Source organism: Heptranchias perlo, chromosome 2 (genome assembly GCF_035084215.1).
Source record: "Heptranchias perlo isolate sHepPer1 chromosome 2, sHepPer1.hap1, whole genome shotgun sequence".
In the NCBI taxonomy this organism is placed as follows: Eukaryota; Metazoa; Chordata; class Chondrichthyes; order Hexanchiformes; family Hexanchidae; genus Heptranchias; species Heptranchias perlo.
This window is the reverse complement of record NC_090326.1, coordinates 7,370,426-7,396,508: the sequence shown is the minus strand read 5'-3', so window position 1 is coordinate 7,396,508 and position 26,083 is coordinate 7,370,426. Positions and strand designations below refer to the sequence as shown.

Sequence of the window (26,083 nt, the reverse complement as noted above, 5' to 3'; positions counted from 1 at the left end):
TCCCTTCTACTGCTAATCCGGCTTGAATTCTTCTGAATTAATTTGGTATCAATCCCATAAGCTTTAAAATCAACTTTATGAGCCTCACATTGTGAGGCCTTTCTGTAGCTGAGGCAGAATTTGAGATTAACCTGTTACTTTTTAAATTCAAAAGAAGCTGAAACAGAGATCATGCCAACACAAAAGATATTACACATTAGCCCAGAGGGCTGTGGATGCTCAGTTGTTGAGTATATTCAAGGCTGAGATCAGTAGATTTTTGGATGCAATGGAAGTAAGGGATATGGGGATGAGGCCGTAAAGTGGCGTTGAGGACACACACACACAACTGCATAGTTGCTACAATATTACACAGTTAAGGATGCTAATTCCCTTTGTACTTTATTCTTAAAATTTTTATGTACAAGTAGGACTGATTTACTAATGTACAGTCAAATATAGAAAGTTTACACATTGGTATTGTATAGCACAGGTCACAATTACACTAAGTATTTATAATGTGAATGTCCAGGTTAGCTTTTTTCCAGAAGCGCTCTCAATCAGAAATAGAAGGCAGTTATACAAATGCTTTATGATGTTGTTTTAAAAGATTAGCAAGTAGCAGAATCAGCAGTGGTCCAAGGCCTGATCTAGGAAACCGCTTTAGTTAATGCCGATGCTGCTTTTCAGAAAATCTTTCCTACTACCATGCCTTTAAGATGACAGCCAGGAAGTTGGGTAGTTGGATAGAGATTTCACCTCTCTGCTATCCTATAAACACAAAACTGTAAAACACCAATTGTAAAATTAAGAAAAGCAATCCAGTATTTAGATTCACAGTCAGATTATACCAAGTACAAAGAGAGAAAATACTTGGGTACTTGAAAAACTGAGCATTCCATCTCTGATCCATACCATTTTTAAACACTGAACAAGCCGGGTCACCTGTAAAATGACCATTTTACAAATAGAAATTAGACAGCATTACATTATGATAATGCAACAAGTGGGAAGAGGGATCATTTCTTTGTAATTGTATATAATACTCCATTCAGAGGGTCATAGCAAGAATTGTTCATGACTATGATATAGTTCAATCTTCAAGGCATAGAGCGTAGAGCATTTTTCATCTGGCCAGGTCAACCACTTCATTATCTACAGGTGGTGGCCCACTTGGGATTACTGGGGACATTGCCCCTGAAGTAAGATAGCCAGCAATTCCAGGGCCTGGATAAAAAGACAAAAGAATATAAGTTGCAAACTGCTGTAGGACTTAGCATTACAAAATGAACATGGCAAGCTACTGTTATAGTCACAGATTGGGAACTGGGAACTCCAAACTTACACTAAAGACAATTTAAATCACAATTAAAAGCACTAACCCAAGTTTACAGTTGAGAGAATATTCCATTAACCTATCAGCTGTGTTACTATCCCCAATTCTCTCCTACTTTATTCATCCCATCACCATCATTTACATTTAAAACATCAGTACCCTAATGTAACTCTTGACCCACATGAAATATACCAATCCCATTTGATCCAGAGAACAAACAATATTTTGTAAGTTGTCTTACTATTGATTATGGCATTTGGAAATAATGTTACCTCATACACCAAAATAAACCTGATGGTGGTGGGGAGGTCGGACTCAAGTGAAAGATAGTCGAGTGAACAGATCATTTTTGGAACATGACTTCGATTTTGTTAAAGATTGTATTATTACCACCTTCATTTTTCAACACTTCAAAAGCAGGCTGGCCAGTAGGAATTCAGGGCAGCTTGATGTTTTACGATGTAATGAATCCACACGCAAAAGTCTGGACTAGCAGAAGATTTTAGCTCACTATACAATTGACTTTTCAAACCTCAAAAACATGCGTTGAGGAAGAATGTTATCTACCTGCTTCACACTTAAGAATTGAGCATTGTGCCTGCCAGAGAAGCCCTAAAGCTCACTTCTGAGATGAAGGGGACTAGTACCAGTAAGGAGGGAAGGTGAGGCACCTAAAGAGGAGAAAAGATACACAGGAAATGACAGGAAAGCAGAGAAAAGCATAGTGCTATATTTGATTAGTAAATTAAAGCAGAAAAGCACATATCAACATGGTTAATATCTTGAATAGTTGTTGACCTTTTATTGTAATATATTCATGCAAAATCCCTCAACTGTGAGCTTTAAAATTAGTAAAATATCATCGCAGGGCATTGCTGATTCCAGCCAAAGGTCGGTCAAGAATTCATCATATAATGTGGACATTTAGTGTAAATTTAACTTGGAAAATTGTTGTTTCAGATACATGAACAAGGGCTTAAACACAAATTAATTCAAAATATAATTGTGTGTGATTGATTCCACATTGATTGGTTTTCTAAATACACGGAGATTGATTACCCACCTCGGACTGTTTTCTCTCTTTGAATGAAAAGATCCACATGTCCATCTACAGTTATCAATGAGTGAATTCCATTGACGACATCCTTTTAAGATGCTCCTTGTGCAAATGCCATAACGATGTGACCCTATCCACCTCGCACTGTACAAAAAGCTCCCCAGGAGCAGTCAACACTTTCTCAAAAGCTGATCCTTGCACATAGTATACAAATTAGTCATTTTACAACACAAAGCATCCACTGAAAGCTCTATTCCATGAAAATGCTGCAGATCAGTGACCTCTGACGATAAGACAGGAACAAATATCGATTGTCGGCATATTGGTGATGCCTTTAACTCCAGGGCAGAGAAATACAATACAATTCAGGTATCCTTTAAAGCTCATGGTATTCCTGCAATTACTAGATGTATTTCCACTGATCTGTAGACCTCTTGTACACACAAAGTATCAGAATCTGGAAGAATACAGGCATTACTGATGGCTCAGGGGCAGCAGTTAGTCCCAGGTTTAACACAACTAAATTCTTCCTATAACATTTTGTGGTCATAAAAGAACTGAAGTTGGTATCGATCAGATGATAATTTTCTCGACCAATACGTTTCTGGCCCAATGAGGAAGTGGGCATTGCTGGACTTGGTTCTAGACGATGAGACAGGCCAAGTGGAGCAAGTGTCAGTGGGGGAGTATTTAGGGAGCAGCGATCATAGTATAAGGTTTAGAATAGCTATGGAAAAGGACACGGACCCTCTAAAGTAAAAATACACAATTGGAGGAGGGCCAATTTCAGTGGGATGAGAACAGATCCGGCCCGGGTAAGTTGGAATTAAAGATTGGCAGGCAAAACTGTAATTGAACATAAGAAATAGGAAATAGGAGCCTGGTCCGCCATTCAATAAGATCATGGCTGATCTGATCCTAACCTCAAATCTAATTGAACAGTGGGCGGCCTTTAAAGAGGAGATGGTTCGGGTACAGTCTAGGTACATTCCAATGAGAGAGAAAGGTAGGGCATCTAAAGCCAGACCACCCTGGATGACAAAGGAGATAGAGAGTAAGATGAAGCGGAAAAAAGCGGCATATGACAGGTGTCAGGTTGATAACACAAGTGAGAACCAGGCAGAATATAGAAAGTTCAGAGGCAAAGTGAAAATGGAAATAAGGAGAGAGTATGAGAATAGACTGGCGACCAATATAAAAGGGAATCTAGAAGTCTTCTACAGACATGTTAACAGTAAACGGGTAATAAGGGGAAGGGTGGGGCCAATTAGGGACCATAAAGGAGATCTATTCATTGAGGCAGTGGACATGGCTGAGGTATTAAATGAATCCTTTGCATCGGTTTTTACCAAGGAAGAAGATGCTGACAGTCTTAGTAAAGGAAGATATAGTTGAGATACTAGATGAGCTAAAAATTGATAAAGAAGAGGTACTTGAAAGGCTAACAGTACTTAAAGTAGATAAATCAGCCAGTCCGGATGGGATGCATCCTAGGTTTCTGAGGGAAGTAAGGGGAGAAATTGCAGATGTACTGGCCATAATCTTCCAAACATCCTTCGTTACTGGAGTGGTGCCAGAGGACTGGAGAATTGCAAATGTTACACCCTTGTTCAAAAAAGGGTGCAAGGATAAACCCAGCAACTACAGGCCAGTCAGTTTAACCTCAGTGGTGGGGAAACTTTTGGAAACGATAATCCGGGACAAAATTAACAGTCACTTGGACGAGCGTGGATTGATTAGGGAAAGCCAGCACGGATTTGCTAAAGGCAAATCATGTTTAACCAACTTGATAGTTTTTTGATGAGGTAAGATGTGGTGTATATCAAATGCTTTTTGAAAATCCATAAAGTGCCACATGGTCGGCTTGCTATTAAGATTGTGGCCCATGGAATAAAGGGGGCAATAGCAACATGGATACAGAATTGGCTAAATGACAGGAAACAGTAGTGGTGAGCAGTTGTTTTTCGGACTGGAGGGAGGTGTACAGTGGTGTTCCCCAGGGGTCGGTGCTGGGACCACTGCTTTTCTTGATATACATTAATGACTTGGACTTGGGTGAACAGGGCAGTTTCAAAATTTGCAGATGACAAAACTTGAAAGGGTAGTGAACAGTGAAGAGGATAGTGATAGACTTCAATAGGATATAGACAGGCTGGTGGCATGGGCGGACACACAGCAGATTAAATTTAACGGGGAAAAATGCGAGGTGATGCATTTCGGTAGGAAGAATAAGGAGAGGCAATATAAACTGGAGGGCACAATTCTAAAAGGGGCACAGGAACAGAGAGGTCTGGGGGTATGTGTGCACAAATCATTGAAGGTGGCAGGGCAGGTTGAGAAAGCGGTTAAAAAAAGCATACAGGGTCTTGGGCTTTATAAATAGAGGCATAGAGTACAAAAGCAAGGAAGTTATGATGAACTTGTATAAAACACTGGTTCGGCCACAACTGGAGTATTGTGTCCAGTTCTGGGCACCGCACTTCAGGAAAGATGTGAAGACCTTAGAGAGGGTGCAGAGGTGATTCACTAGAATGATTCCAGGGATGAGGGTCTTTAGTTACATGGATAGACTGGAGAAGCTGGAGTTGTTCTCCTTGGAACAGAGAAGGTTGAGAGGAGATTTGATAGAGATGTTCAAAATCATGAAGGGTCTAGACAGAGTAGATAGAGAGAAACCGTTCTCATTGGCAGTAGGGTCAAGAACCAGAGGGCACAGATTTATGATTGGCAAAAGAACCAAAAGGTGACATGAGGAAAAGCTTTTTACACAGCGAGTGGTTAGGATCTGGAATGCACTGTCCGAGCGGGTGGTGGAGGCAGATTCAATCATGGCCTTCAAAAGGGAACTGGATAAGTACTTGAAACGAAAAAATGTGCAGGGCTACAGGGATAGGGCGGGGCAGTGTGACTAGCTGGATTGCTCTTGCAGAGAGCCGGCGCGGACTCGATGGGCCGAATGGCCTCCTTCTGTGCTGTAACCTTCTATGATTCGCACCCGTGGAGTTCAGGTTGCTTACAACCACCCTACATGGAATGGCTTTATTTTCGGCAAAACTCCAATCTTTGTTCTACTGAACAGCGACCGGATGAAGGGCACGTAAAAAATTTTGGGGTTGCAGGTCTGCAGTAAAACCTGAACTACATAACTAATAAAACAGACAACACAAAACCTAAACCTAGTTTGCACTTCAAAGATTACTGCTCACTGCATACTGTTCAAATAATGTAGCCTACAAGAGGCTGGACAAAGAAAGGATTCTCCTGAAGACAATTGGGCAGTCAGAATCTTTACTGTGCCTGCACCACCCCATCAGAAGCCTGTTCAGTGGAACTGACAATTGTGCCCCATACAAAAGAATGAGGTTCTTGCTTCAGAAGTGTGATTTCCATAAATTTTTGGAGCAGCGTCTCAAAAGATACAACCTACAGAAAAACCCTGTCATTTTGATCTGGTTTTATACATAAGGGCATTGAATACAAAATTAAAAGGAATGAAGAAGAATCTGCACAAAATATTGGTGAGGCCGCAGTTGGAATATGGTGTAGTTTGGGACACCACATTATAGAAAGGATACCATGGAAAAGGTGCAATATAGATTCACCAGGATGATACCTGGAAAGTAGTCACTAGGGTAGAGAAGGAAAAGTGGGGGATCCAATACAAGTGCTCAAGGAACAGGAGCAGGCCATTCAGCCCACCGAGCCTGTTCCACCATTCATTCAATCAGATCATGGCTGATCTGTACCTCAACTCCAATTACCCACCTTTGATCCATATCCCTTGATACCCTTACTTAACATCAATCTCAGTCTTGACCATTTCAAATGACCTAGTATCCAGATTTGAGAGAAATAATTCCATATTTACACTACTCTGAAAAATGCTTCCTAGTTTCACTCCTAAATGGCCAAGCTGTAATTTTAAGACCGTGCCCTCCGGGTTCTGGATTCCCCACCAGAGGAAATAGTTTCTCTGTATCTAGCCCATCAAATCCCTTTATCATACTAAACACCTCAATTAGATTATCCCTCAACAGTCTAAACTAGAGAGGAAAAAATAAATTATGCAACCAGTCCTCAATTTAACCCTTTAACCCCTGGTATTGAGGAATTTGCACTGAACACTTTCCCAAGCCAATACATCCACCCTGAGGTGCAGTGCCCAAAACTGAACGCAGTACTCCAGGTGGGGTCTGATCAAGTCTCTATACAACTGAAGCATCATTTCCTCCCCTTTGTATTCCAGTTCCCTTGAGATAAAAGCCAACATTCCACTAGCCTTTGATTCCTTTTTCTACCTGTTCACTAGCTTTTAGTGATGTGTGTACCTAGAACAGCCTTTGCTCCTCCGCAGTTCCTAATCTCTCGCCATTTAGAAAATAATCCAATGTCTTTTTCTCTGATCCAAATGCGATAGTTATGCCACTCGTTTAATCCATCTATGTCCCTTCGTTCTCAACACCTGCTCCCGTCTACACAACGTATTGTCCCTCCAAACTTTGTATCACCTGCAAACTTTGATATACATTCTCTATTCCTTCATCCCAGTCATTGATAGTGAAAAGCTGAGGCCCTTGTACAGAACCCTGGGGAACACCACTTGTCACATTGCATCAGAGTACATTTCCTTTATCTCTACTCGACATCTCCTATCTCCCAACCAATTACCAACCCGTGTTAAAAGGTTACCTCCAATTCAGTGTGCTTTTATTTTTGCTAATCTCCTGTGGAACGTTATCAAATGGTGTCTAGAAGTCCATACAGACAACATCCACAGACCCTTCCCTAGCCACCTCGCTAACGCCCTCAAAATGTTCAAGTAGATTGTCAGACATGACCTGCCCTTCACAAATCCATGATGACTCTTTGAGCAACTCCTATTTGTCCAAGTGCTCAGCTACTTTGTCCCTGATAGATTCCAGTAATTTCCCCACAACCTGTTAAATTGATAGGTCTGTAGTTATCTTATTTCTCCCTCCCTACTTAAATAGAATGACATTTGCAATTTTCCAATCCAAAAAAGCAACAATTGTCAAATCTAGAGAGCTTTGAAAAATTATGACAAAAACAGAAAGATAGAGCACAGGAGACCATTTGGCCCATCATGCCTGTACCAGCTCTTTGACAGAGCTATCCAATTAGTCCCACTCCCCTGCTCCTTCTTCATAGCCCAGAAAAATTTTCCCTTCAAGTATTTATCCAGTTCCCTGTTGAAAGCTACTATTGAATCTGCTTCCACCACCCTTTCAGGCAGCGCATTCCAGATCAGAACTTGCTACGTACATTTTTTTCTCCCCCCTCATGTCACCTCCGGTTCTTTTGCCAATCACCTTAAATCTGTGTCCTCTGGTTACCGACCCGTGCGCTACTGGAAACAGTTTCTCCTTATTTACTCTTAAAACCCTTCATAATTTTGAACACTTCTATCAAATCTCCTCTCAACCTTCTCTGTTCCAAGGAGAACAACCCCAGCTTCTCCAGTCTATCATGTAACTAAAGTCCCTCATCCCCGATACCATTCTAGTAAATCTCCTCCGTACCCTCTCATAGGCCTTGACATCCTTCCTAAAAAGTGTGGTGCCTAGAATTGGCCACGATACTCCAGCTGGGGCTTAACCAGTGTTAAAGGCTTAGCATAACTGCCTTGCTTTTGTACTCCATGCCTCTATTAATAAAGCCCAGGATCCCACATGCTTTTTATTTTTAAAAACCGCCTTCTTAAATTGTCCTACCACCTTCAAAGATTTGTGTACATACACCCCCAGGTCTCTCCCTTCTTGTTCCCCCTTTAAAACTGTACCATTTAGTTTATATTGCTTCTCATTCTTCATACCAAACGTATCACTTCACACTTCTCTGCAGTAAATTTCACCTGCCATGAAATGTCTGCCTATGTCTTTCTGAAGTCTGTTACTATCCTCCTTACTGTTTACTACATTTCCCAGTTTTGCATCATCTTCAAACTTTGAAATATGCCCTGTACACCCAAGTCCAGGTCATTAATATATATCAAAAAGAGCAGTGGTCCTAATACCCACCCTGGGGAACACCACTGTATACATCCCTCGTCTGAAAAACAACAGTTCACCACTACTCTCTGCTTTCTGTCTGCAATTTGCTCACCTTTTTCTTTCAATACCATGGGCTAGAAACCATCAGGCCCTAGAAATCTGTCGCAAGTCCCATTAGCATTTAAAAAAAAACTTGTATTAAATCCACAAAGTTCCTCCCCTTGACTTATTTTTATGTTCCCTTGTACTGCTGGTATTTTAACATAAGAAATAGGAGCAGGAGTAGGCCATAAGGCCCCTCAAGCCTGCTCCGCCATTCAATAAGATCATAGCTAATCATCTACCTCAACTCCACTTTCCCAATATCCCTTGATTCCCTTAGTGTCCAAATATCCATCGATCTCAATCTTGAATATACTCAATAACGGAGCATCCACAGCCCTCTGGGTAGAGACTTCCAAAGATTCACAACCCTCTAAGCGAAGAAATGTTTCCTCATCTCCGTCTTAAATGGCCAACCCCATATCTTGAAACTAAGACCCCTAGTTCTAGACTCTCCAGCCTCTCAGCATCTACCCTGTCAATACCTCTCAGAATTTAATACGTTTCAATGAGATCGCCTCTCATTCTTCTAAACTCTAGAATAAAAGCCCATTCTACTCAATCTCTCCTCTTAGGACAGCTCTCATCCCAGGAATCAATCTAGTGAACCTTTGTTGCACCCCCTCTAAAGGCAAGTATATCCTTCCTTAGGTAAGGAGACTAAAACCGTACAGTTCTCCAAGTGTGGTCTCACCAGACTCCTATATAAATGGCAGCAAGACCTCCTTATGCTTATACTCCAACCCCCTTTGCAATAAAGGCTAACATACCATTTGCCTTCCTAATTGCTTGCTGTGCCTGCGTGTTAACTTTGTGATTCGTGTACAAGGACAGCCAAGTTCCTCTGACTACCAAAATTTCTTAGTGTCTCACCTTTTGAAAAATATTCTGCTTTTCTATTCTTCCTACCAAAGTGGATAATTTCACATTTCCCCACATTATATTCCATCTGCCACCTTCTCACCCACTCACTTATCCTCTTTCCCTACAGTGAAAACAGAAACAAAATATTCATTTAACAAGTCCACTATTTCCTGATCGTCCATTACAGTCTCACCTGCATTTGCCTTTAATGGGACCACATTCCCCTTTATCCCTCTTTTTCTCAATATATTTATATAAGCTTTCAGGGCTAGCTTCAGTATTCCTTACAAGTTTTTTTCATATTCCCTTTTCACACCTCATTGCTTTCTTTGTATCCCTTTGTTGCTTTTTATAGCTGACCCAGTCTGCTGGATTTCCACCTTTCCTTGTTTTTGTGCAAGTCTTTTTTCTCAGCTTGATACCTCATTTATTGACCTTGGTGGCTTGACTGCACAAGTGGAGCTTTTGCTTTTTAGGAGTATGTACTGGTTTTGTATTGTACCAAAAACTTCTTTGAATACTTCCCACCATTTGTCTGTAGGTTTACCCATTAATCCAAAGAGCTTCTAGTGAATCCAAAGAGCTTCTAGTGAATCCAAAGAGCTTCTAGTGAATCCAAAGAGCTTCTAGTGAATCCAAAGAGCTTCTAGTGAATCCAAAGAGCTTCTAGTGAATCCAAAGAGCTTCTAGTGAATCCAAAGAGCTTCTAGTGAATCCAAAGAGCTTCTAGTGAATCCAAAGAGCTTCTAGTGAATCCAAAGAGCTTCTAGTGAATCCAAAGAGCTTCTAGTGAATCCAAAGAGCTTCGAGTGAATCCAAAGAGCTTCTAGTGAATCCAAAGAGCTTCGAGTGAATCCAAAGAGCTTCGAGTGAATCCAAAGAGCTTCGAGTGAATCCAAAGAGCTTCGAGTGAATCCAAAGAGCTTCGAGTGAATCCAAAGAGCTTCGAGTGAATCCAAAGAGCTTCGAGTGAATCCAAAGAGCTTCGAGTGAATCCAAAGAGCTTCGAGTGAATCCAAAGAGCTTCTAGTGAATCCAAAGAGCTTCTAGTGAATCCAAAGAGCTTCTAGTGAATCCAAAGAGCTTCTAGTGAATCCAAAGAGCTTCTAGTGAATCCAAAGAGCTTCTAGTGAATCCAAAGAGCTTCTAGTGAATCCAAAGAGCTTCTAGTGAATCCAAAGAGCTTCTAGTGAATCCAAAGAGCTTCTAGTGAATCCAAAGAGCTTCTAGTGAATCCAAAGAGCTTCTAGTGAATCCAAAGAGCTTCTAGTGAATCCAAAGAGCTTCTAGTGAATCCAAAGAGCTTCTAGTGAATCCAAAGAGCTTCTAGTGAATCCAAAGAGCTTCTAGTGAATCCAAAGAGCTTCTAGTGAATCCAAAGAGCTTCTAGTGAATCCAAAGAGCTTCTAGTGAATCCAAAGAGCTTCTAGTGAATCCAAAGAGCTTCTACAAATACATAAAGGGCAAAAGGGTAACTAGGGAGAGAGTAGGGCCTCTTAAGGATCAACAAGGTCATCTATGTGCGGAACCACAAGAAATGGGTGAGATCCTGAATGAATATTTCACATCGGTATTTACGGTTGAGAAAGGCATGGATGTTAGGGAACTTGGGGAAATAAATAGTGATGTCTTGAGGAGTGTACATATTACAGAGAGGGAGGTGCTGGAAGTCTTAACGCGCATCAAGGTAGATAAATCTCCGGGACCTGATGAAATGTATCCCAGGACGTTATGGGAGATTAGGGAGGAAATTGCGGGTCCCCTAGCAGAGATATTTGAATCATCCACCGCTACAGGTGAGGTGCCTGAAGATTGGAGGGTAGCAAATGTTGTGCCTTTGTTTAAGAAGGGCGGCAGGGAAAAGCCTGGGAACTACAGACCGGTGAGCCTGACATCTGTAGTGGGTAAGTTGTTAGAGGGTATTCTGAGGGACAGGATCTACAGGCATTTGGAGAGGCAGGGACTAATTAGGAACAGTCAGCATGGTTTTGTGAGAGGAAAATCATGTCTCACGAATTTGATTGAGTTTTTTGAAGGGGTAACCAAGAAGATAGATGAGGGCTGTGCAGTAGACGTGGTCTACATGGACTTCAGCAAAGCCTTTGACAAGGTACCGCATGGTAGGTTGTTACATAAGATTAAATCTCACGGGATCCAAGGTGAGGTAGCCAATTGGATACAAAATTGGCTTGACGACAGAAGACAGAGGGTGGTTGTAGAGGGTTGTTTTTCAAACTGGATGCCTGTGTCCAGCGGTGTGCCTCAGGGATCGGTGCTGGGTCCGCTGTTATTTGTTATTTATATTAATGATTTGGATGAGAATTTAGGAGGCATGGTTAGTAAGTAAGTTTGCAGATGACACCAAGATTGGTGGCATTGTGGACAGTGAAGAAGGTTATCTGGGATTGCAACGGGATCTTGATCAATTGGGCCAGTGGGCCGATGAATGGCAGATGGAGTTTAATTTAGATAAATGTGAGGTGATGCATTTTGGTAGATCGAATCGGGCCAGGACCTACTCCGTTAATGGTAGGGCGTTGGGGAGAGTTATAGAACAAAGAGATCTAGGAGTACAGATTCATAGCTCCTTGAAAGTGGAGTCACAGGTGGAAAGGGTGGTGAAGAAGGCATTCGGCATGCTTGGTTTCATTGGTCAGAACATTGAATGCAGGAGTTGGGATGTCTTGTTGAAGTTGTACAGGGCATTGGTGAGGCCACACTTGGAGTACTGTGTACAGTTCTGGTCACCCTATTATAGAAAGGATATTATTAAACTAGAAAGAGTGCAGAAAAGATTTACTAGGATGCTACCGGGACTTGATGGTTTGACTTACAGGGAGAGGTTAGACAGACTGGGACTTTTTTCCCTGGAGAGTAGGAGGTTAAGGGGTGATCTTATAGAAGTCTATAAAATAATGAGGGGCATAGATAAGGTCGATAGTCAAAATCTTTTCCCAAAGGTAGGGGAGTCTATAACGAGGGGGCATAGATTTAAGGTGAGAGGGGGGAGATACAAAAGGGTCCAGAGGGGCAATTTTTTCACTCAAAGGGTGGTGAGTGTCTGGAACGAGCTGCCAGAGGCAGTAGTAGAGGCGGGTACAATTTTGTCTTTTAAAAAGCATTTGGACAGTTACGTGGGTAAGATGGGTATAGAGGGATATGGGCCAAGTGCAGGCAATTGGGACTTGCTTAGTGGTATAAACTGGGCGACATGGACATGTTGGGCCGAAGGGCCTGTTTCCATGTTGTAACTTCTATGATTCTATGAACAGTTCAACCCAGTTTACTGTCAATTTATTTCTCATCCTTTTGAAGTTGTCTTAATTAAATTCAAAACCTTGGATTGTGACTTGCCCTTCACCCCCTCAAACGTAGTATCAAATTCAAATCATATGGTCACTATTCACAAGATGTTTCCTTACCATTGGATTGTTAACTAATTCTGCTGTTTGTTACTCATCACTAAATCTGGGAAGGCCTTATCCCTTGTCCATTCTAAAGCATTGTTTCAGAAACAGTCTCGAATATATTCTTAAAAATTAACTGCCTTTACGACTTGAGCTGTTCTGCTTCTCCCACTCTGTGAAATATAAAATCTCCCATTATAACCACATTGTTTTTGCTACAATCTTCCCTGATCATCTTATTTATGCATCCCCCACCACATTACTGTCAGGATGTCTATAGACAGCTCCCAGCAAAGTATTGCGTCCTTTGCTGTTCCTTAGTGCTATCCACTGCCTGAATAAAGAAGGTTTTTCTCATGTCCCCTTTGGTTCTTTTGCCAATCACCTTAAATCTATGTCCTCTGGTTCTTGACCCTCTGCCAATGGGAACAGTTTCTCTATATATTTTATCTAAACACTTCATGATTTTGAACACCTCTATCAAATCTCCTCTCAACCTTCTCTGTTCCAAGCAAAACAACCCCAGCTTCTCCAGTCCATCCATGTAACTGATGTCCCTCATCCCTGGAACCATTCTAGTAAATCTTTTCTGCACCCTCTCTAAGGCCTTCACATCCTTCCTAAAGTGCGGTGCCCAGACCTGGACACAATACTCCAATTGTGGCCGAACCAGTGTTTTATAAAGGTTCATCACGACTTCCTTGCTTTTGTACTCTATGCCTCTATTTATAAAGCCCAGGATCCCATATGCTTTTTTAACCGCTTTCTCAACCTGTCCTGTCACCTTCAAGGATTTGTGCACCTATGCCCAGGTGTCTCTATTCCTGCAGCCCTTCTAGAATTGTACCATTTAGCTTATGTTGCCTTTCCTCATTCTCCCTGCCAAAATGTATCATTTTGCACTTCTCTGCATTAAATTTTATCTGCCATGTGTCAAAGATCCTATAGCCTGGAATATTTAGCTCCCAGTCATGCCCAGCTTGTAGCCAGGTCTCTGTGATTGCCGCTACATCATACCCTTTAAGGTGTATTTGTGCGTCTAACTCTTGTTTTATTTCTTATGCTACATGCATTCATGCACAGAACTCTTATCTGGGTAACTGTCCCCACTCTGGTTGTGTTTTCCTCACACTTTGATGCTGATGCTCCGTACGTTACTATACAGACAAGTTAACATGTTCTAATTTTTCATCACTTCTGCTTTATTTTTGTTGGGTATTTTATTACCTCCGAAAACTTTCTCTGTTCCTGGACTATTTGTTATCTATCACACTTTGCCCTGATCCCTCATTTTCTTATCTTTACGTTTCTATAATTTCCACCTTCCTTCAAAAGGGTTTGAGTGGGTAAATAGCAAAACATAATTTCTACTGATCAGTGAATAAGTAACAAGGGGCATAAATTTTGGATTAATACTAAAGACAAAGCATAAGTTAGAAGAAATGTTTTTGCACAAAGGATTCTTGGAATATGGAATATACTGCCACAAGCGGTTACTGAAGCCATATCAATCACAATATTTAAAGGGGAATTAAATACAGAAAAATATTAAAGGAGAGAGGGAAAGTAGGGTCAGTATGGATAGAAATAGCACAAAGCACCAAATGGCCTCCTTTGGTACTGAAATTTCTAAGATTCTACAATTTACCACCTTCACTCCAGACTGTAAATCATTTTCTTTCCACATTGGCATTTTGTTTTGGGGGGTGGGGGGGGAAGATAAGATTTGCTCGTTGAAACAGCGTTGTCTGACCCTGGGTCTGTACTTTTTAGTGTTAATCATGGCCAGGATTTTTTTTAAACCACTTCTGTATGCGCATATTGTCAGGGAACTAAGAGAGCCAACTATGATAGTGACATATTCATTCTTTTAAAGTTGCTGCTCAGAAATGAAAAATTCTTTCAACTTCTTCAAAACCAAGTCAGCCAGATATTGAAAAGGAAACTATAACTAGCCCCAAACCTGTGGGACTCAGCTGTCTTAATTATGCATTTAATTTGAACCAAAACATTTAAAAGGGCAGAAAGGTGTTTTTTCCAGAACTTTGCCAAACAATTAAAAAAAAAAAAAATTCGTTCATGGGACGTGGGCATTGCTGGCGAGGCCGGCATTTATTGCCCATTCCTAATTGCACTTGAGAAGGTGGTGGTGAGCCGTCTTCTTGAACCGCTGCAGTCCGGGTGGTGAAGGTTCTCCCACAGTGCTGTTAGGAAAGGAGTTCCAGGATTTTGATCCAGTGAGGATGAAGAAACGGCGATATATTTCCAAGTCAGGATGGTGTGTGACTTGGAGGGGAACGTGCATGCAGTGTTGTTCCCATGTGCCTGCTGCCCTTGTCCTTCTAGGTGGTAGAGGTCACGGGTTTGGGAGGTGCTGTCAAAGGAGCCTTGGCGAGTTGTTGCAGTGCATCCTGTGGATGGTACACACTGCAGCCATGGTGCGCCGGTGGTGAAGGGAGTGAATGTTTAGGGTGGTGGATGGGGTGCCAATCAAGCGGGCTGCTTTGTCCCAGATGGTGTTGCTTAGAGTGTTGTTGGAGCTGCACTCATCCAGGCAAGTGGAGAGTATTCCATCACACTCCTGACTTGTGCCTTGTAGATGGTAGAAAGGCTTTGGGGAGTCAGGAGGTGAGTCACTCGCCGCAAAATACCCAGCCTCTGACCTGCTCTTGTAGTCACAGTATTTATGTGGCTGGTCCAGTTAACTTTCTGGTCAATGGTGACCCCCAGGATGTTGATGGTGGGGGATTCAGTGATGGTAATGCCGTTGAATGTCAAGGGGAGGTGGTTAGAGACTCACGTTGGAGATGGTCATTGCTTGGCACTTGTCTGGTGAGAATGTTACTTGCCACTTATCAGCCCAAGCCTGGGGACGTTGTCCAGGTCTTACTGCATGCGGGCACGGACTGCTTCATTATCTGAGGGGTTGCGAATGGATCTGAACACTCTGCAATCATCAGCGAACACCCCCATTTCTGACCTTATGATGGAGGGAAGGTCATTGATGAAGCCACTGAAATGGTTGGACCTAGGACACTGCCCTAAGGAACTCCTGCAGTAATGCCCTGGGGCTGAGATGATTGGCCTCCAACAACCACAACCATCTTCCTTTGTGCAGCCACTGGAGAGTTTTCCCCCTGATTCCCATTGACTTCAATTTTACTCGGGCTCCTTGATACCACACTCGGTCAAATGCTGCTTTGATGTCAAGCTTTGATGATTGAGAGTAGACTGATGGGGTGGTAATTGGCTGGATTGGATTTGTCCTGCTTTTTGTGAACAGGATATACTTGGGCAATTTTCCACATTGTCTGGTAGATGCCAGTGTTGTAGCTGTACTGGAACAGTTTGGCTGGAGGCACAGCTAGTTCTGGAGCACAAATCTTCAGCACTACAGACGGGATGTTGTCGGGGCCCATAGCCTTTGTTGTATCCAGTGCACTCAGCCACTTTTTGATATCACGTGGAGTGAATCGAAGCAGCTGAAGACTGGCTTCTGTGATGGTGGGGATATCGGGAGGAGGCCGAGATGGATCATCCACTCGGCACTTCTGGCTGAAGATAGTTGCACCCATGTGCTGGATTCTGCCATCATTGAGGATGGGGATGTTCATGGAGCCTCCTCCTCCCATTAGTTGTTTAATTGCCCACCACCATTCATGACTGGATGTGGCAGGACTGCAGAGCTTGGATCTGATCCGTTGGTTGTGGAATCGCTTAGCTCTGTCTATGGCATGTTGCTTCCACTGTTCAGCATGCATGTAGTCCTGTGTTGTAACTTCACCAGGTTGGCACCTCATTTTTAGGTACGCCTGGTGCTGCTCCTGGCATGCTCTTCCACACTCCTCATTGAACCAGGGTTGATCCCCTGGCTTGTTGGTAATGGTAGAGTGAGGAATATGCCGGGCCATGAGGTTACAGATTGTGCGGGAATACAATTTTGCTGCTGCTGATGGCCCACAGCGCCTCATGGATGTCCAATTTTGAGCTGCTAGATCTGTTCTGAATCTATCCCATTTAGCATGGTGATAGTGCCACACAACACGTTGGATGGTGTCCTCAGTGTGAAGATGGGACTTTGACTCCACAAAGGACTGTGAGGTGGCCACTCCTACCAATATTTATGACACTGAATTCAAGATGTACTTCAAATGGTATCACCAAGTAGACTTTAAAATCACAGATAAATAGGGAACACTTCCCATAAATACTTCTATGAATAAGTTGTTTACTTGTTAAAATACAGCTGCCTTTAGAAATCAGATTTCACAATGAATAGCTGCCTTGCACCTCAGTCCAATGAGAGAGTTACTAACCTGTAAGGTATCCTGCTGTTTGTGACTCAGAAATGAACAAATCGTGCTTCTGGTCTTTGAAGGCACTCCAGACAGAAGAATGAGATAGGATTTCATTCACCTAAACAAAACAGTTGCTTAGAACACATTTTAACCAGCTCCCAGGATTGGCATAAATAAAAACAAACAATGCCACTTTTCTAAATTGAACAATGCCAAATTATAATATTATGGTTAACATTTCAAACCCATCCACACTAGCTCAAGAGGCATATGAAAATGGTAAATTCAAAGAGACGACAACAGGAATAATTATTTCATACGCTATATAGAGCAAGCTAAGACATGACCAATTGGATCAACAAGACTTTCCCATCTGATCTTCAGCTCCTTGTAACAGAATGCTGTTAACTAATCCTGGTTAATGATGAAAATAAAACTCGCTGGAAATGTACAAGTCAATCGAGGTCTTGTCAGTTTTGATTAAGGATTGTATCTGATCGACCTGCTGTGCTTTTCCAGCAGCTTGTTTTTATTTCAGATATCCAGTGGTTTAGCTGTATGTAGTGATGGGTCGTCATGGTCCTTATGTATATTAGATTTCTATTATACACACAGAAACAATGTCACTTTCTCGATACCAACAGTATCTCTACCCAAGCTGCTCAAAACACAGCTCACATCTAGGCTGGACTCTTCCAAAGCCACACCATCAGTTGGAAGATACGGGTACTGCTGTGTCAAATTGAACCACTGAGTCAGAAGGTTCTGCTTGTCAGGAGTCCACGATAGTCAGTTAGAGGCTCCAAGTCTTAAGCTCGTGACCGACACAGAATGATGCAGGAAGGAATTAACATAGAATCTGATTACAGTGATCCATTTGGCCAGCTGCCCCACTGATCACTGTAATGGACTGATCCCATTTATGCTGCTTAGTGTTACAGAAAGACCTTTAAACAACTGCTCACCCATTCCTCTAACTTTCAAAACCATGATTTACTGATCAGTCCCTCATTAAATCCCAGAGCAGCCCTTTAAGTAGAATACACTCAGCTGTTAAATATATTGCTTACTGGCCATTAAACAGCTGAGGGCAAAAAGGATAAAATGGTCAGATTCATCCTTGAAGAGTAAAAAGGATGATCAGTAAAATGTTAAGGTTAGACACTATGGGGAATAAGCAGGTGTTTAAAATGCAACTCAGTGCTGAGCAGTGGAACATACAGGAAATCAGGTTTGGGTTCTTGGGCATCTCCGGAGGTTAACATTTTAGCAGGCTCCTCTCTGGGAAGTGATCAGTACAATTGACTGCACTGATCACGACAAACAGCTTGGAAAGTATAACCTTCAAATGTAATGCGGTTTCAGTATCTGAACGCTGATACACATGTTCATTACGATGGTCTTTACTGCAGTTCAAATTTATTCCACTGTACTTTTGAAAAAAATCTGGCCATTCCTCCATCTGCTTGTTTGGCTTTGGGAAGCCAAACTGTTAGCTCAAATGTTTCAGAAATACTATTGTAAAGACTCCAGCCTATGGCCTGTATTCTTTACAGGTAAGAAGTCTCTTATTGATGTCGTTCCATAATGAACATTGCTACTGATACTAATGAGAAATGTTTTTTTTTGCAAGACTATTTTTAGCCAGCAAGTCTTACAAGTCACAAAACAGACACTATTTTAGAACTAGATTATTTAAACACAAGAGTCAAATCATTGCTCATCCCCACAATTAAATATTTCTTTGGCCACCTTCCATTTCAATTCCATCCATTCCGACTGATTCCAACATTGCTAGATTTATTTATTTGCCTTCCTTGCACAGTCTCTCTCAACTACGCAATCTCTTCTGCTTTACAGTTAGAAAAGCATTTCAAAAACATTTCCTGCCAGCAAAAAATATTTTACCATCTGTGTGGAATTGAAAACTGCTAGCTTCCCACATCATGCTGGTCATTGTTATTTACAAAAGACATAGATCCAATAGTTTATGTCCCTACCACACCCCAAATCTCCAAGTTATTTGCTCAGAAAAGCCCCGGATAAAACATAGGAATTAAAAACAAGAGGCCACGATCTGAAGAAAAATTTAAGAGTAATTCTTTCCTTCTCCAGTAAATTAGTGTAATTTTCATTGCTCTTCCCATTTGCTTTGGCTTTTCTCAGAGACTAGATATCCAAACTTATAGATTATCCAAATAATGGAGACACCGTCTTAAATCACCATCCCAATTTCTCAACACTAGATCATAATCTGGATGCCTATGAATAAATTTGAAGATGACTTCAATCTCACCTGTTCGCCGTACTGCAGACTCCGTGTCATTGATTTAAGTGCATTTACAATCTGAGCTTTTGTGGCAGCTGGGTTTTCAACGTTCTCAAGTCCTTCTCCTTCCAATAACCGCAGAAGGAACGGCACCAACTCAGCTTTCAGACTCTGAGAAAAATGAAAAGGTTTTAATTTCACAAAGTCACAAGTCAAAATGGGTACCAAAATAAGAACTTAGTTGAAGAGGATGTTGTACGAACAGTGATAAGTATAAAAGATCTATAATTTGATAGATAGACCGAGTAATTATAGGCCAGTCAGTCTAACCTCGAGGGTGGGCATATTATTGGAATCGATTCTGAGGGACAGCATAAATCATTTAGAAAGGCACGGGTTAATCAAGGACAGTCAACATGGATTTGTTAAGGGAAGGTCGTGTCTGACTAACAATTGAATTTTTTGAGCAGATAACAAGGAGGGTCGATGAGGGCAATGAGTTTAATATAATGTACATGGATTCAAAGGAAAGTGGCAAGTTGGATCCAAAATTGGCTCAGTGGCAGGAAGCAAAGGGTAATGGTTGACGGGTGTTTTGCGACTGGAAGTCTGTTTCCAGTGGGGTCCCGCAAGGCTCTGTACTAGGTCCCTTGCTTTATATTAATGAATTGGATTTGAATGTGGGGAGCTTGATCAAGAAGTTTGCAGAGGATTCAAAAATTGGCCGTGTGGTTGATAGTGAGGAGGAAAGCTGTAGACTGCAGGAAGATATCGATGGACTGGTCAGAGGGCAGAAAAGTGGCAAATGGAATTCAATCCAGAGAAGTGTGAGGTAATGCATTTGGGGAGGGCAAACAGGCAAAGGAATACACAATAAATGGGGGGATACTGAGGGGTGCAGAGGAAGAAAAAGGACCTTGGAGTGCATGTCCACAGATCCCTGAAGGTAGTAGGACAGGTAGATAAGGTGATTAAAATGGCATACAGGATACTTTCCTTTATTAGCCGAGGTATAGAATATAAGAGCAGGGAGGTTATGCTAGAACTGTATAAAACATTGGTTAGGCCACAGCTTGAGTACTGCGTACAGTTCTGGTCACCACATTACAGGAAAGATGTAATTGCACTAGAGAGGGTACAGAGGAGATTTATGAGGATGTTGCCAGGGCTGGAGAATTTTAGCTATGAGAAAAGAATGGATAGGCTGGGGTTGTTTTCTTTGGAACAGAGGAGGCTGAGGGGCGATTTAATTGAGGTGTATAAAATTATGACGGGATTAGATAGAGTGGATAGGAAGGACCTATTTCCCTTAGCAGAGAGGTCAGTGACCAGGGGGCATAGATTTAAAGTAATTGGTAGAAGGATTAGAGGGGAGCTGAGGAGAATTTTTTTCCACCCAGAGGGTGGTGGGGGTCTGGAACTCACTGCCTGAAAGGGTGGTAGAGGCAGAAACCCTCAACTCACTTAAAAAGTACCTGGATGTGCACTTGAAGTGCCGTGACCTACAGGGCTATGGACCAAGTGCTGGAAATTGGGATTAAGCTGGATAGCTCTTTCTCGGCTGGCACGGACACTATGGGCCGAATGGCCTCCTTCTGTGCCGTAACTTTGTATGTTTCCATCCCACACCAGGTCCCACTCACCTATCACCCTTATCCATGCTGACCTTCATCGGCTCCTGATCCAAATTCTCATTCTAGTGTTTAAATCCCTTCAAAGCCTCACCCCCTCCCCAGCTCTAACCTCCTCCAGTGCTACAACTCCCCGCCACCCTGAAACGTCCGTTCCTTTGACTCTGGCCTTTTGTGCGACCCCCCCTCCTCATGGCCCAATGGCAGCCATGCCTAAAGCCTGTTAGGCCCCACACTGGAATTTCCTCCACAAACCCCTACATGCCTCCCCAACTTCCTGTCCTTTAACACCCTCTTTAAAACCCATCTCTTTGACCAAGCTTTCATTCACCCTCCTTCTTTGGCTCAGCATCCATTTTTGTGTGATTACGTCTACGTAGCTCCGTGGGATATTTTTCCATGTTAAAGGTGCGACATAAATGCAAGTTGTCGTCGTTAATTTGCATCAGGCTTTTGCCTCTAGGACAGACATCTGGTGTAAGATCCAGAGGGCTATTGGTGCCAGAGAACTTTTTGCCAGCAGTAGAGGGCTTCAGTGGAGGGGGATGGGGAAAATATAGAAATAGGAACAGGAGTAGGCCATTCAGCCCCTCGTGCCTGCTCCGCCATTTGATAAGATCATGGCTGATCTGTGATCTAACTCCATATACCTGACTTTGGCCCATATCCCTTAACACCTTTGATTGCCAAAAAGCTATCTATCTCAGATTTAAATTTAGCAATTGAGCTAGTATCAATTGCCGTTTGCGGAAGAGTGTTCCAAACTTCTACCACCCTTTGTGTCTAGAAGTGTTTTCTAATCTCGCTCCTGAAAGGTCTGGCTCTAATTTTTAGACTGTGTCCCCTACTCCTAGAATCCCCAACCAGCGGAAATAGTTTCTCTCTATCCACCCTATCTGTTCCCCTTAATGAACAGGAGAAAAATGAATTTGCTGCAAGACGCGTTAATAATCTGGTCCATCCTGAGCCAGGTGTGACAGCAATAGCTAATACAAGACAGATCCAAAAACGGAGAAGCGATTTATATCCACGAGGCCTTCTCTTAGCAGCGCTAATATTTACATATATGAATTATACCCGACATCTAGAAATGTACAATAACCAGTCCAACAGATGGCAGCTCAGACTCATGAAATTCTCTAACAAAGGGTTACCCACCTGTGCCACCAAGTCAGTTTGCTCCTTCTGGAACATTCGGTTCAGAGATTCAGAGGCAAGGCCTACCATATCTGATCGTATCTTCATTCCATTCATCAAAGGCCCGATAATTTCTAGCGTTGCCATAGCTCGGACACACAACTTAAAGAAAAAGTACAATTTTTAGTGAAGTTGCAAACCAATCACCATTTCATGTGTTTTGGTGCATCAAAAGCAAAGGTAAGAGGGTAACACTTATTACTAAATAATAGGTATGAACATCCCTGTTTCACTGGGATATTTTATACATGTTTAATATTATCCTCTTCATCTGTCTGACTTAATGCATGTTATCCATGGTGTCTGCACAATCTGCTCTGGTAAATCAATTGCCGAGAGTCCCGAGACACTGCCCAGGGTCAACTTTCCCCTTTTCCCCCCTCCTAGCCTTTAGTTGATGCCATCAGACCGCAGAACCTGATCACGTGCAACAGGTACGATGTTGGATCTTGCTACCTGCGAGGATGAAGGCTGCAGGGAGGATGGACAGAATGCAGTCCAAGGGGGTGGAGGACCAGAATAGCAAGGTTGTAGTGATTGGGTATTCGATAATCAGGGGGATAAATAGCGTGCTCTGCAGTCACAAACAAGAGTCCCAAAGGGTGTGTTGTCTACCTGGTGCCAGGGTAAAGGTTATCTCAAAGTGGCCGGAAAGGAACAGTGAAGAACCAGTTGTATTGGTTCACGTAGGGGTCAACGACAGGAAAGAACGGAGTATCAGGAGCTAGGTGCTAAATTAAAAAGCAGGACCTCGAGGGTAGTAATCTCAGGATTAACGAGCCACGTGCTGTTTGGCACAGGGACACAGATCAGGAAAGTAAATACGTGGCTGGAGGATTAGTATGGGAAAAAGGGGTTCCATTTCATGGGACACTGGCAACCATACTGGGACAGGAAGGAGCTGTTCCACTGGGAACCAAGGTTTTAGCGGAAAGGATAAATAGGGCTGTAGAAAGGGGCAAGAGGGTTCAGGCAGAAATAAAACTGAAAGTAGCCTAAAGATGAGAAAAAAGGATGAGAGCAAAGTCCAGGTCATAAACAGTGTTAAAGTAATATAAATACTTCAGGTTCTGTTTAAAAAAAAAATAGGAAAACAAAAAATCAAAATACCTGAAACAAACAGGAATGATGAAAAACAAGAAGTGCGATAAGTTAACAAGTGTGAGGAAAACATCAGGGCAAAAGGGCTGCTGCCCAAATAAAAGTTCTATACACAAACGCACGTATCAGAAGAAATAAAACAAATCAATTAGAAGTGCAAATACAGCTTAAAGGGTATGACAGAGGCCATCACTGAGACCAGGCTACAAACTGGGCCTGACTGGGAAATATATATTCCAGGTTATAAGGTCTTTAGAAAGGACAGGGAAATGGGAAAAGGAGGAGGAGTATCAATATTGATAAAGGACACGATTGCAGCATTAGTAAGAGGGGATGTCAGTAAGGGTGAGCAGGCAGTAGAAACTCTCTGGGTAGAATTAAGGAATGGAAAAAGATGCGAGTCTTTGGTGGGAGTTGTCTACAGACCTCCTGATAGCAGTGATAAAGTAGCGGGATGCATAAACAAGGAGATCAGAGAAGCTTGTTGCACTAATAGAGTGGTTATAATGGGAGACGTCAATTTTCACAGACTGGGGGAAGCAGACCAGCTCAAGTCCCAAAGGCAGTGGATTTATTGAGTGTATTCGGGACAGTTTTCTGGAACAATATGTTCCCTGAACCAAGAGAACAGGCCATAGTAGATTTAGTGATGAGTAACGAGCCAGAATTAGTCAATAATCTAACAGTAAGGGAACACCTCGCTAATAGTGAGCGTAATATGATCAAATTCACTATTAGGTTTGAGAGGGAGAAGGGAGAGTCAAAAACCAAGGTTTTAAATTTAGGTACGGCTGGCTTTAAAGGGATGAGGCAGAATTTGACCACAGTAAACTGGGCGGAACTATTGACTGATAAAACTACAGATGAACAGGGGGAGGTGTTCAAAAAAGTATTTAGTAGAATACAAGACCTGTACATGCTGCTAAAGGGCAAGAGCTCAAGGAATCAAACAACCTTGGTCAACAAGAGAAGGGAGAGATAATATAAAACTATCGAGGCCCAACGAGGAAGGAGGCATTACTGGTTCTGGTTCTGGGGAATGAGGTGGGCCAAGTGGAGCAAGTGTCAGTGGGGGAGCATTTAGGGAGCAGCGATCATAGTATCATAAGGTTTAGAATAGCTATGGAAAAGGACACGGACCACTCAAGTAAAAATACTCAATTGGAGGAGGGCCAATTTCAATGGGATGAGAACAGGTCTGGCCCGGGTAAATTGGAATCAAAGATTGGCAGGTAAAACTGTAGTTGAACAATGGGAGGCCTTTAAAAAAGATGGTTTGGGTACAGACAAGGTACATTCGCTCGAGACAGAAAGGTAGGGCAAATAAAGCCAAGAGCTCCCTGGATGACAAGAGATAGTAAGATGAAATGGAAAAAAGAGGCATGCGACAGATGTCAGGTTGATAACACAAGTGAGAACCAGGCAGAATATAGAAAGTTCAGAGGGGAAGTGAAAAAGGAAATCCAAAAGTCTTCTACAGGCATGTAAACAGTAAATGGGCAGTAAGAGGAGGGGTGGGGCCAATTAGGGACCGTAAAGGCGATCTACTCATGGAGGCAGAGGAGATGGCCGAGGTACTAAATGAGTACTTTGCATCTGTCTTTACCAAGGAAGATGCTGCCAGAGTCTCGTAAAGGAAGATATACTTGAGATACTGGATGGGCTAAAAATTGATCAAGACTACGTATTAGAAAGGCTGGCTGTACTTAAAGTAGATAAGTCACCCGGTCCGGGTGGATGCATCCTAGGTTGCTGAGCGAAGTAAGGGTGGAAATTGCGGAGGTACTGGCCATAATCATCCAAACATTCTTAGATACGGGGGTGGTGCCAGAGGACTGGAGAATTGTAAATGTTACATCCTTGTTCAAAAAAGGGTGTAAGGATAAACACAGCAACTATAGGCCAGTCAGTTTAACCTCAGTGGTGGGGAAGCTTTTAGAAATGATAATCCGGGACAGAATTAACAGTCACTTGGACGAGTGTGGATTGATTAGGGAAAGCCAGCACGGATTTGTTAAAGGCAAATTGTATTTAACCAACTTGATTGAGTTTTTTGATGAGGTAACAGAGGGTTGATGAGGAAATGCAGTTGATGTGGTGTATATGGACTTTCAAAAGTCTTTTGATGAAGGCTTACCATCAAGCTAGCAGCCCATGGAATAAAAGGGGCAGTAGCAATGGATACAGCATTGGCTAAGTGACAGTGAAACAGAGAGTAGTGGTGAACAGTTGTTTTTCGGATTGGAGGGAGGCGTGCAGTGGTGTTCCCCAGGGGTTGGTGCTGGGACCACTGCTTTTCTTGATATATATTAATGACTTGGACTTGGGTGTACAGGGCACAATTTCAAAATTTGCAGATGAGACAAAACTTGAAAGGGTAGTAAACAGCGAGTAGGATAGTGATAGACTTCAAGAGGATATAGACAGGCTGGTGGCATGGGCGGACACATGGCAGATGAAATTTAACGCGGAAAAATGCAAAGTGATACATTTCGGTAGGAAGAACGAGGAGAGGCAATATAAACTAGAGGGCACAACTCTAAAAGGTGCACAGGAACAGAGCGATCTGGGGCTATATGTGCACAGATCATTGAAGGTGGCAGGGCAGGTCGCGAAAGTGGTTAAATAAGCATACGGGATCCTGGGCTTTATAAATTTTCCACACCGCCTGAGGAAGGGGGAAGCCCCCGAAAGCTTGTGGGATTAAAAATAAAATTGTTTACAATTTATAAATAGAGACAGAGTACAAAAGTATGGAAGTCATGATGAACATTTATAAAACACTGGATCGACATAACTGGAGCATTGTGTCCAGTTCTGGGCACCGCACT

At 42.4% G+C, this 26,083-nt stretch overlaps 1 protein-coding gene across 5 annotated transcripts in view; it reads right to left on the bottom strand.

Moving 5' to 3' along the window:
* Positions 1 to 362: 362 nt before the first annotated feature.
* The window catches only part of LOC137334859 (dnaJ homolog subfamily C member 13), a 270,037-nt gene continuing 244,316 nt past the window's right edge, over positions 363 to 26,083 (bottom strand). For 2 of the 5 annotated variants that reach the window (XM_067999895.1, XM_067999904.1), the window contains exons 54-57: positions 22,113 to 22,253; positions 19,351 to 19,494; positions 17,073 to 17,172; positions 363 to 1,206 (exon numbers count right to left, since the gene is read on the bottom strand). In XM_067999895.1, the coding sequence (XP_067855996.1) occupies positions 1,106 to 1,206; positions 17,073 to 17,172; positions 19,351 to 19,494; positions 22,113 to 22,253 (486 nt within the window). In that variant the 3' untranslated portion in view covers positions 363 to 1,105. Of the gene's footprint in view, positions 1,207 to 1,249; positions 1,987 to 17,067; positions 17,173 to 19,350; positions 19,495 to 22,112; positions 22,254 to 26,083 lie in introns of those variants that run through there. The other 3 variants (XM_067999921.1, XM_067999928.1, XM_067999912.1) reach the window with 2 other exon arrangements.